Source organism: Dermacentor silvarum, chromosome 6, assembly GCF_013339745.2.
Source record: "Dermacentor silvarum isolate Dsil-2018 chromosome 6, BIME_Dsil_1.4, whole genome shotgun sequence".
NCBI classification, from domain to species: domain Eukaryota; kingdom Metazoa; phylum Arthropoda; class Arachnida; order Ixodida; family Ixodidae; genus Dermacentor; species Dermacentor silvarum.
This window is the reverse complement of record NC_051159.1, coordinates 63,028,636-63,041,169: the sequence shown is the minus strand read 5'-3', so window position 1 is coordinate 63,041,169 and position 12,534 is coordinate 63,028,636. Positions and strand designations below refer to the sequence as shown.

The window sequence follows — 12,534 nt, the reverse complement described above, 5'->3', positions numbered from 1 at the left end:
ACAAAGCCCACTTTTTCCGTTGATTGGCATGGTGCTTCTAGCCTTCATGATCGCCACGTGGCGCTCCCGGTTCTCATAATTATCGATATCATCGACTGCGCGAGCTCGTACTTCGCGTCTTGCTAAATTTGCAGCTTCGTCTCGAGAGACACGGCTTGGCGCATTGCCGGCACACCTCCCGCTCCTTCCGTAGCGAATTTTCGCGCTCGCTGAGAGCGCGAGATTGTAAAGGCAGCGTAGGCCGCGCAGGCGCCGCTCGCTTATCACTTTCTTTCCCCCTCTCCTCTGAACGCTCGCGCGACCACCGCCGACGCGAAGGAGCTGGCGCCATCTTGTGCACACTGCGCCAACTTGAGATGCTCTCCGTGGCTTTCGTTCGCAATCGGCTCGCGGGTGCGATGCGCTGCGCGGTAATGGCGGCAAATACGAACTCACGCAGGCAAACTTTCGCGCCGTCTTAGGAACAGGCAACTCAGGAACACAAATTTCGTGATTATTGTGCATGAAAAACGCTGCCCAGAAGCAAGACTTCGATCGTTATATCCGATATACGGTGCATAATATATCGTTATATATGAGTTTTTTTCTCATAGCCCTAATGCATAAGTTGATACTCTTAGGTCGACTCATCGTTATAACCGATATAATGTTATATGTGGTATTGCTATAAGTGGACTGCACTGTATGCGGTTTCACATGCCAAAACCACAATCTGATTATGAGGTACGCTGTAGAGGGGGACTGTGGAATAATTTGTACCACCTGGGGTTCTTTAACGTGCACCTAAATCTAAGTACACGGGCGTTTTCGCATTTCGCCCCACTGAAATGTGGCCGCCATGGCTGGGATTTGATCCCACGACCTTGTGCTTAGCAGCTCAACACCATAGCCAATAAGCAACCATGGCAGGTTATGCATTTATTAGCAAGTTTGGTTATTTTAACATGGTGGAACATTGCAAATACATTATCAACGGGAAAAAATCGGTCTAGTAAGCTTCGCTTGATCGCGTTAACGCATGTGCACTCCCGTCCCCACCTTTTCCCTTGCTCGCGCGGGCAGACAGTGCTCATGAAGTGAGCATCCTTCTTGGCTCACCCTCGCACACTTTCACTTGCATCTAAAGCACACAGCACACAGGGTGCGATAGGATCTTATCGCTCTTTAACTTTATACAGAACATGACGCTGCTCCGTTTCGGCAGTCGCTCTCGGTCGCACGGCACCCCATTTCTGAGGTGCATCTGCAAGCAGCAGCATGTAATTCAACCTTTTTAAAATCTGCGTTCAAGGAAATTTCAATATATTGTCTCGATATTCCCTCACGGTGGCAGTGAAATTTCGGTATAATAAGATCATGCATAAACGCACTTTGTTATAGTAAGGCTCAAGATACATGGTGTTTGATGGACAAGAAGTTATAAAAAGTTAAATACTTCATTATATTGAGAATTCCGTTATATTGAGGATTAACTGTACATCACATTTAGCACGTGTGCGACTCGTACTATCTTTTTCTTTCACCTGTGACACACTTTCTTTTTTGTTTGTGAATGCGAGCAGTCAGAGGAGTCTCTATTGCCCTAGTAGCGTTGCCTGCTATGTAGGAAACGGAGTGTAACTAGGACTGATTTGGTCCAAAAGTCCATGCAAACTACCAAGCACATCTCACTCACAGGATGTTGTTGTGGCATAGCAGGTAGAAGAGACGCCTGGGGCATGACAGGTGCCGGTGCTCCAATGCTGTCATCAGGTGGGCCTGAGAGCACATCGGCCTTGAGGCGCTCAAAGTCCACGTCACTCAGAAGGGATGCCGTCGCAGCCTCTCCGCTCTGCTTACGCTGCTCCCTCTTCTCCTGCTCCACCAGGTCCTCCAGGAGCAAGGGCTGCTCTTGCAGCAGCAAGGGCCGCTGCTCACCGGGCGGCCCGCTCAGACTGCCGCCCATGGCTGCCCCTGGAACGGGCACACCGGCTCCTGGGGGACGCATGCCCGCTAAGGAACCCCTCAGATGACTCATGGCTACTCCCGGCATGGCTTGGGCCATCATGCGGACACCCGGCATGGCACCAGAGCCGCCAGTGTAAGGCGGTGGTGGTCGCATCCCACGGAGACCCAGGTGCTGCCCCGCCATTGTGAAGGAAGCTGTAGGCACCACATTCATAGGCGGCCGATTCTCAAACACGGGCATTTTGGGCATCTGCTGTGGCTGCTGCTGCTGCTGATGCTGCATGAGTTGCTGCCGCTGCCCTTGCTGCTGTTGCTGTTCTTGTTGCTGTGCTAGCGCAGATTGCTGTTGGTTTGAAACATTACCTTCTGCTGAAAACGACGAAAAGCCCAAACTCGTCGGTTTGTGGTCTTCCATCTTAGGCTCCTCTTCCTTGATTGTGGGTTCCTGTTTAACGCCCCCACCTTCCTGAGACATGGCTGCATCTTCGTCCTTGGTGTCCGTTTCCTGACGCCCGACCTCATCCAGGTCGTCCTCTTTGTCGTCCAGGTCAAGGTGCTCGTCGAGGATATTGCTCTTTTCCCCTTCTCCTACAAAGGCTCGATCCAGCTCCGGGTCAGCATACTCAAGTATGTTGAAGTCATTTCCAAGACCTGATTACCAAGAAAACAAAAACAAAACAGGAGATTACCAAAATTTGAGAGGCAAGCCGTGCCCACTTCTATAGGCTCGCTATCCAAGCTGAACTGTGCAATTGTCACACTGCCAAAGTCACAAATCTTAATAAAGACCTCGTGCGCGGACAAGAAACAGGGCTCATTTTCTCCAAACCAAAGCAGCAGGATCAATAGAAAGAACGTACAGCTTCACATCTTGGGCCACTGAGGGACTGCTCTGGGCAACTACGATAATTTAACGACCAATAGGCATTACACTCGAGCTTCATTACAACAAAGTCAAATCCAACCCAACCATACCTTCATTATTCCGATATATGTTACAGTCTAGTCCCGCTACAGCAAAATTCACGGGACACGCAAAAAATTTCGTTGTGGAGGAACTTCATTGACGCGAAATTAGTATGTATTAGGTACGCCAAACAGCAAAGCCACACACGAAACGGAAACCATCGTCCGGGAAATCTTCGCGATAGCGTGCGGGCAAAGGTTGAGACGTACCGAAGGCGGTCAATAAAGTGTCAACTTCATGAGAGAATGCATTTCGCGCCGCTGTTAGAGCATTTTTCGTGCATTGCGGCCGACGCCTAACTCAATGCGCATGCCCGGCCGATCACAAAACACTCATTTTGCGGCACATGCACCGTCGCAATGAAGTGGTTTGAATTATCACAATTTCATTGCATATTTATGACAAAGTCGGCAAGCTTGCGCTTACCGGAAGTTTTATTTCCAGAAGTCGGTCAGCCTGGACTTCTTACGCTTCACGGCAAGCAAAGCCGTTACGCGAGTCTCACAGTCCGTTAAAAGAGCCATCGCAATGTCTTTGTCATGGGCTCTGATAACTTTTAAGACGAGGCCATTAAGACCATTACTTTCAAAGCAGTCGCCGTAGTCGGTGTGTCTAGTGGGTTGTCATTTTCTCCAGACGACGAGAAGTTGGCATTATGTTGACAACAGCGGCTGCGGCGCGGCCGCCGTATATTGAAAGCAATCTGCGCCGTGCACAAAGTGTGCGCCCGGGCGGGCCTCATCTTCAAAGCGATCTGCGATGTGGGCGAAGTGAAACTAGTGCCGGTAGAGTCGTGTGGGCTGTGCTTTCGACGTTTAGTTTACGTTGAAGTGAGAGACTGCACGGAGGTCAGTTCGCTTGCTGCTATTGCCGCGCCTTCTCATTCCAGCGTGTTGACACCCGAGTTTCCGTGGTCATCAAGCGCGATGTTTTCATGTTTACCTGTGCGCACTGACACCGTGTTTGGTAATTTAGTCCGTACGCGTATGTTTACAAGCTTATACAGCCAATAAAACTACGATCTTTAGTTCATATATAGCTGTCTACTAATCTGCTATTGCAATCGATGCTTCGCCTTTAGAGCGAAACTGCGAAATTTTTTTCCTTCCGCTTTCTGCCTCAGCGATCATATGTGCCTTCTCGAGAGAGAGAAATTTACGCTTCTTCGTTGGCGTAGCCATTTCGACCGGACACACTGTGGGGATGCGAGACTCTCACGCGTCTTCTGTGGTCCGGCTTCACCGCGCGGCGGGGCGCCGGAGGCGGTCGTAGTGGTTGCGGCGCGTTGCGAGAAATGGCGCGAGTGTCGCGATGCTAACGCCACCGAACGGCGGGGTGACTTGGGAGAAAAAGGTCGAAGGCGCTCTCTCTTTGGGTTGGGATCGGTGAGTGACACGGACGTCCTGCGCGTGCGCCGATCCACGCTTCGCGAGACGTCTCGCGTGGCTCGGAGCGGGGCACCGAGATGGACGAAGACAGATCGTTCGAGCACGCCACCGTTCGCGTGACTGTACACGTGAACGACTAGGTGATGGTGTCATAGCATGGGGCGAACGTATTCGCTCGCTATCGGGTCGTGGTGAGCCGGACTTCCTTGATTTGTCGCGCGCCCGTGTGAATGTTCTATTGGTTGCAATTCGGCTAGTGTGCATTAGTGTATGAAAAGTGCGATAAATGCCCCTTTGGTTGTTTACACTACTGTGTTGTCGTTCCTTTGTCCCAAGAGCATGTGTGAGACCCCACAACACACACCACAGAAAATGGCAGCGACTGTTGGTGATCCCGTGTGGTCTTGCGCAGGCGTGGGATGACCACGCGTGGCTATGAATTGCAGTGGCGTAAATCGGTACTCTGAACTTGATTTCGTTTGCGAAAACGTTGTTCAAGCGGAAATACAATCACCACAGCTTTGGAAGGGCCTTCTAATTTGACTACTCGGCAGTTCCAACTTCAGTTCAGTCCCAGTTTCGTTCTCGAAAAGTTCGTTGAAGCAGAAATACCAAATAAAACGCCTTCGTTATGGAGATACTCTTTTTGTATTACTTTCTATGGGCAGCTGACGGAGAATCGTAAAATCTTCGTTGTGGCGGAAATTTCGTTTAGCGGCATTCGTTGTAGGGGGATTCGACTGTAAAGCATACAATCAAGACTGCTATTTGCAAGAAAGATTTTAGATTTACTTTGTTACATCCGATAATTTTTTTGTATTTTCACACGGATAACCTGCGGCAGGCATTTAAAAAAAATTCAACAGTAAAGTTGAAGTGAGGGTTACATGCAAATTTTGCCTTAAAGTGCACCTCACCGCCCTGCCGTGAAGCTGCACCTCAAGGCAGAGATCTCTGCCATCCAAAGTTTCATTATCTCTTAAGGAACCCCTTCCCCTCACAACCTCTACGTGTTGAAGCTCCCTTCTCCCCTCTTTCATGGTTGCCCATTTTCCTCCTCTTTTTGGGCCACCATTTTGAGTTTTGGCTTTGTTAGTAGCAAATAGTGCATGTGGCGCCAGTGAACCAGAACTCAGCTGCCCTCGATAGCAGTGCTTTACAGCGCAGCAGAAGCTGAAGGTTATCAGCATCACCGAAGAAGTGGGGAACAGAGCCACTGGCTGAAGCTATGACATGGACGAGTCGTGTTTCTATGAATGACTCTTTTTACAAAGTTTGAGCACTGTTGTATGCAGTTATTTCTTCATGTTATAGGTGTAGATTTTTTTTTCTTCCCTGGGTGTTGTACATTCAACGATGGATTTTTTTGAACATGATATATCGTACGCCTTCGTAGCACCACCACGTACCCTTAGAGCCAAATGTATAAGGACGTCTAAAATTGCGTACACTGAAACTTTCGGTGTCTGATTTTCCGGACTTTTGTCGTGACCCCAGGTTCGAAATGACATTAATTGAAACCCCCAGTACTGCCATTTTCATTATCTCACAGCCTCAAACCAGCGCTATCAAACACCAATAGACCGATCCCACCGGCCAGTTTCACGACGCCACCGCTGCCGCAGTGCATGCTGGTACTTGTAGTCATCCGGCCGCTCCAGCCGTATGGACTGCCTGTGCGCCCAGTTTCCGAACGCTTCTTGGCAATTTTTATGGTTCGTGTAGAGCCATCGTGTAGAGCCATCGTGCGATGGGCGGATTGACCTGCTGCGTTCCTGGGTGCTAGAACAACCACACAAGGGACAAAGGCTTCTGATTCTATGTGTTTTCTAAAGAGCGAAAGCTTTTAGAGACATGGATCCAACGGATTAATAGGTGGTACTGGTAATACACAGCGCGAGAACACGGGGACGAATAGTGGCTGCATTTCGATGGGGCAAAATGCGAAGACACCAGTGTACTTAGATTTCCTGGAATTTATAGATTTGTCGATTATCAGCTATTGATTGGCTATCGCTTACCTATCGCAAGCTATTGGCCACGTATTTGGGCTAGGCTAAGCACTACCAAGTCATCCCCAGCATTTCCCGAAATTTATTGATTATTGATTGATTATCAATTAGCTATTGATTGACCATCGATTGGATATCGCAAGGTATTGGCCACGTATTTGGTCTAGGCTAAGAATTACCAAGTCATCCCCAGCATTTCCAGTAATTTATTGATTATTAATCGATTAGCTATTGATTGGCTACCGCAAGGTATTGGCCACATATTGGGGCTAGGCTAAGCACTACCAAGTCATCCCCAGCATTTTCTGGAATTTATTTATTAATCAATCGATTATCGATTAGCTATTGATTGGCTATTGCAAGGTATTGGCTACATATATGGGCTAGGCTAAGCACTACCAAGTCATCCCAGAATTTTCTGGAATTTATGATTATTGATCAATTAACGATTAGCTATTGATTGGCTATCGATGACTTGGCAATGATTGGCTATCGGCGTTTTTATGTTAAAAACGCTGCCTAGCTTACCCAAGAACTTCTAGATATCGCTTTACCGAAGTGTGCAAGTCGTGCGTGAAACCCCTGCAGGTAAGCATCATTAGGGCATGAAAGTTTCGGCGCCGCATTTTAAACCTGTCTCCAACAGGTAAGTAGAACCTCGTTCATACGTTTTCAAAAAATACGCGAAAAATAAATGTATGATCCGGGAAAACATACGATCCGAATCCAGTAAAAATTGAAGCTGACAAGCCTATACTGAGGTAAAAGGGCAGAAAACATTTATTTCTTGCAAAACATAGTTACAGTCGAGTCTCGTTAATTCGAACCGACGTTGTGGTCCCGTCAAAGTTATGTGTATTCCAATGGGCGAGAACGCTCGGTAATTCAAACGCGAAAGCATTTGCGACGGTTGATTCGAACATAACAGCGCACCGACAATGCTCTCAGCAGCACGCCAAATCACGTGGCAGCGCCTCCGACTGGCAATGCTCCGACACTGCCATAAAGCAAAAGCTTAGGAGAGACCCCTCAACACCCGCGGAGAAATAAAAAAGAAGAAAAAAAAGAAATACTGCGGCGAAAATTTTCTATCTCAAATGGTAAGGTCACCATTTCAGCGTGACATCGGAACAAGCGTGTAGGTGCCGACGTCTCAGCCAACGCTGCGGCGCAGAGGGACTCAACACAGAGGCCCAGTCTGGCCAACGAAACTGCCCACGCCGGCAACGCTCGCTTCAACGGCAGAAAACGAAACTTCGGGGAGCGGGCTAAGCTGGTGCCGGGCCGGCGGGCGCGCACGGAGACAGTCGAAGGTGAGGGAGCTACGAGGGAGTTGAGAGGGAGGGCGAGGGGAGCCACCGAAGCGACGGGGTTGCCGAGGCCAAATGCCCTTCCCTGCCGCCCTCCTCCCTCACCTTCGACACGTTCCCCGCGCGCGCGTCACCGTTCTGGCATGGCTCGCTCCCTTCGTTCACTGCCGTTATCGGGATGCAAGAGAGAGAGAGATTGTGGTTGTGAAGACGAAGAGGCACTATCACGATGCATGCGAGCGTTGGCCGGCGTGGGCAATTCCGTGGCCCTTGCTCGCTATGTGCTTGCGCGCCGCGATATTTCACGACTCACACCGTTCTTACGTAGCGCTATGGTGCACAAATACGTCAAAAATAAGTCCTTTTAATTCGAACAAATTTTCGGGCCCCTTCAAGTTCGAATTATCGAGATTCTACTGTATTTTCTGCTGGTGCGTCACACCCTTGGACAGGAACAATTCCTTTTGCGCACATTGCAGACCCTTGTCCATATTTTCGTTGTCTTTCATGCGAAAGATTCTTTGTAAGGCTTCCAGGCCAGTAAGGGCTTCGGCGAAAGTAGCCGGTGGGCGCAAGCTTTCGTTCTAGCCGCCGTCTTCAGGCGCCTCGTCCGCCACCACCTCCGCTATGATCTCGGCGAGTCGTAGCGCCGCGAGCGGGTGGCGTCCGCCTGTTTTCGCCGCTTAGTAGTTCGCGTTGAACCGAGGCAGCGCAAAGGTCAATTCGCTCGCCGCTGCTGCCGCGCTTCGTCACTTCGGGCGAACGAGCAATGCAGAGAAGTCGCGGAGGGGGGGGGGGGGGGGGGGGGAAAGCCGCACGGCCACTGTCTGCTGCTTAGCGCTTCACAAGCACATGAGAATGGTCTTTTTGCACACCCGAATAACAATTTTTCGCTGCAGAACGTATCATATGACCGCAGTTTGCCGCAATGCTGAAGACTGCTGCCGAATAATCGTATTTTCCGGGAACGTATTAACCGGAACGTATTAACACATTCCTCTATGGGGTTATGTTAATTTTTTGCGATTGCGAATGTAGGAGCCGGGAAATCGTATTAAGCGGGAACGAACGTATCAGCGAGGTTCTACTGTATACAAATCCTATTATGTCCGTCGCTAAGCAAACATAATGTTGCAGTCACCAAGATGCACATGTGCAAAACTAGTAACGCAAAACGACCCCGTACATCAGCATGTATACTGCATACAAAGCTCGAACAAATACGATACTCAACGCATAATCAGCGGGTAACAACCAAAATGAAAGAGCAGCAGGCACGTTCGCCTCGCATGCTAAAATGAACAGCCGATGTAATTTCTTAAAATACATAAAGAAATTTTCTCCGTGATGGAGTTTAGAGATGTCTGGGAAGCTCATGCACAGTACTCGACGAGCGCGGACTGCGGTTACAGTGGCTGTACTGCGGTGGTGTGGTTGACCAGTTGACTACAACCAAGATGGTGGAAGTGCTACATCCGGGAAACCGGCGCATGTGCAGATTGTTCGGTGGGATCGGTCTATCCTCTGGCAGCCATAGCCAGCTGTAGCCACTGCTGCCATTTGTGTTTGGCCCCATGATGTTTGGTTTGTGGTAGTGTGGTCGTTTTATGTTGTGTGCTCTGCAATGCTAGGCCCACCAGCTTCGACATTCACTATCAAGCTTCCTGCAGTTCGCTGCTGTGTTTTTCATTTAAGGGATTCACCACTGTCAGCTATGGCGCCGATTCCATTCTATCATCCTCGTCGGCGGCTTCGAAGCATGGAAAACACGGCAAGTGTCCAAGATGCTTCGCGTATTGACGATTCCCAAGTCAGCTTCGCCGCAATACGGCAGTGTTGCATGGTCAAGCAGATGAAATGTATTGCGGTAAAGCATACCCTAAGTGGAAAGGGGCCACTATCACGGGACCCAGTATTTGTTCCTTAATTACACGTGTATGCTCTCACCGTCTCCTGTCGCAAAACGAGCTGAGACATGCCTAATAAGTGCACGGGCAGGCCTTCGGAGCTATTTCACACATGGTTGCGGCAATCTGAGCCATTGAGGGCATAAAAGGCATGCATTCGTTTTTAGGACTCCCCGATTTTTCCAACGTTTTCGCGGTCCAAAGGGAGTTGGAAAAATCGGACGTCTACTGTAATTGGAGATGCAGGTTACATGGTAAGGCGGGTTATACGTAAAGGGAATACAGTATATTCACAGTGTCATTACATGAAAATTCGATTTTTATGACAAGCCATAAGGCTACAATTAGCATCCAGCTTACCTAGAAGTTCGTCGTCATCCAGGTCGTCCTCCATGTCAGCACCACCGTCATCTTGGTCCTCAGCTCCCTGGGCCTCAACTTCTTTCACCAAGTCCCCTGCAGTTTTCTTCTTTGCCGGCTGGACTTCCAAGGTCTCCGAGCGAGCACTACCACCAGCAGCAGGTGAAGCAGCAACAGCAGTTGCTGCAGCATCAGTGCTACTGCCAGCCGGGGCAGGTCGCTGCTGTTGCTGTTGCTGCTGTTGTTGAGGTGGCTGCTGGGGTGGCTCTGGCATACCACCCTGACCTGGCTGGCCTTCTCCCGATGCAATGCTGCCCACCATGCTCTGCTGTGAAGTGCCCTGTGCAGGGAAGGCACTGCTCTGAATCAGATTCCCTTCCTTGGACAACAGAGCACCATCTGGAAATCCACTGGATGGCGGCAGTTGCTGCCTGAACATCGCTGGCCTTGGCCCTGCAGTGGGAGCACCCAATTTCAGTTCCAGTGCACAGACATGTCGAACGTGCACAGGTGTCGAACAGTAGGTGCCAGACAATTAGGCTGAATCTTACTGCACTGATAAAAGGTTTCTTAAAGGGATCCTCAGTGATACCATAAACATTCTAGGATTTAAAGCTGATTGTGTTCTCCTACGTGTAAACAAACACCACCTTTTTTTTTTCAGCACCAACTAACACGAATTTTTAAGTCCTTTACTGTGTTGGACATGAGACTTGACACCATAAAACTAGGCTGGCGCAATATACAGTGCAATCTCGATACGATCTTCACGGGAACCGTAAAATAAAAGGTATCATCCAAAAATCGTATTATCCGAAATATATTGCTCCTATAAGACATTGGCCGGGAGAAGAACAAACAACATATTATCCGGAAAACGTGTCACGCAAACTTGTATCGAGATTACACTGTAGACGACTGCGAGAAAAAGCAAACGCTGCGTAGTGAGTCAGAGGCCTAAATGTGCCAAATAACTGTGAAAATATGAAATGAAAAGGTGGTAGTCAACATAGGTGCCAACAAAATATGTGGCGTTAGCGGTGCGCTATTGCAGTTACTGAACCTAACCACTGTGAATAGCGACGTAAAAAACAGGCAGCTAATACGCATGTTAACCAAATGAGACCAGCGACTAAATGAGACCAGCGGTTCAGAGCATGAGAGATGGGAAAATGTAGCAAGCCGTGCTGTATACCGCCAGCAATTGACCAAAACCCCTGGTAAACTCAAGGATCACCTGGCATGTGCTGTGGTGGGATGCCCATGTGTTGTGCCTGGGCCTGCATGGCTGCTGCCCGCTGTGGGTCGAATTGCTCCAGGCGATTTAGTGGTGGTCTCTGCAGTTGTTGCTGTTGCTGCTGTTGTTGTTGCTGCTGGTGCTGCTGCTGCTGCTGCTGCTGCTGCTGTTGTTGCTGCTGCTGCTGCTGCATCTGCTGCCAATGCTGCTGGCGCATTATTTGTTGCCGGTGGAGCATCAGCATCCGGAGTCGTGCCTCGTTGATCTGGGGCCGCACGGCCCCCGGCTGCTGTGGCTGAGGCTGCTGCTGCTGTTGCTGCTGCTGCTGCTGCTGCTGCTGGGGGTCTCTTGGCTCGGCCAGCAGGCCACTGTGCGGGAAGCCCTGCTGGCCAGGATGGAGTTGCTGGGCTGGCTGTTGTGCCTGCTGCTGTTGGAGTTGTTTGTGCTGCTGCAGCTGCTGTTGCTGCAGCTGCTGTTGCTGCAACTGTTGTTGCTGCAACTGCAGTTGCTGCTGCTGTTGCAGTTGTTGCAGCTGCTGCTGCTGCTGTGGTGGCAGGGACTTCTGCTGTGACTGCTGCTGCTGCTGCTGTAGTTGCAGTTGTTGCTGCTGCTGCAATTGCTGCTGTTGCTGTTCGACAGAGGCCATACCTGCGAGTAACACATCCATCCCTGTCATGCACAAGATTCGACTACATGCAGCCTTGATGACAACACTCAACATGGCATCAATACTGTCCCACGGAGCTTTAGTCATGACCCTGCGCTGGCAAAATTGCGACTAAAGACCCCCATTTTTTTTTTATTTGTGACAAAAAACAAGAATGTTTACTTTGCTTTTTTCTTCTGTTACAGAAGGAAAATGCATTTCATGCCGAAACCCCAGCTCCTGCACATCAGTGTGACGTGACAGATTTCAAAGTATTTTTTTTTTTTCATATTTGGATTGTTGTAGCTCAGTTATGTTCTCGTAACCTGCCAAGTTCAGTCCCAGGTTCCCTTAGGATACATTGTAGTAAATCTACCAATAAAAAAGCAGAATTAATATCAAAGCAGAAGCCATAAGATCACGACGAACTAGTTGCCAAGCATCTTTCGTTCTTGCAACTTTTCTGGCTCACCATACCTTTTCTCAAAGTAAGAGTGGCATTTTGGAATTATTGGATGGTAATTAACTAATACAGCTAAAATAATATTTCTCTTTAAAACCTTATCTGCCGATGACGAGTTAACTTGTCAGGACAGAAGTTGCACTACCTTGTCAATTTGACACATAAATAAATTCACAATGTCATTTGCTATTTTCTTAAACAGGAGCAGTAAAAGGAATTGCTATAGGCATTCCTGGTATCATATTTTTTATAGATGAATGGCAATGTAAATGCAGGTAAAAAGAAATCTGGTCTGTT

General features: G+C 49.0%; 2 protein-coding genes across 3 annotated transcripts in view; one reads left to right on the top strand and one right to left on the bottom strand.

The window, feature by feature from the left end:
- Positions 1 to 12,534, top strand: part of LOC119455526 (uncharacterized) — a 582,670-nt gene that overhangs the window by 200,155 nt on the left and 369,981 nt on the right. The gene's annotated exons all lie outside the window — the stretch shown is intronic.
- The window catches only part of LOC119456696 (histone-lysine N-methyltransferase 2D-like), a 292,817-nt gene that overhangs the window by 200,211 nt on the left and 80,072 nt on the right, over positions 1 to 12,534 (bottom strand). For both annotated transcript variants that reach the window (XM_049668850.1, XM_049668851.1), the window contains exons 31-33: positions 11,129 to 11,776; positions 9,892 to 10,344; positions 1,676 to 2,598 (exon numbers count right to left, since the gene is read on the bottom strand). In XM_049668850.1, the coding sequence (XP_049524807.1) occupies positions 1,676 to 2,598; positions 9,892 to 10,344; positions 11,129 to 11,776 (2,024 nt within the window). The remainder of the gene's footprint in view (positions 1 to 1,675; positions 2,599 to 9,891; positions 10,345 to 11,128; positions 11,777 to 12,534) is intronic.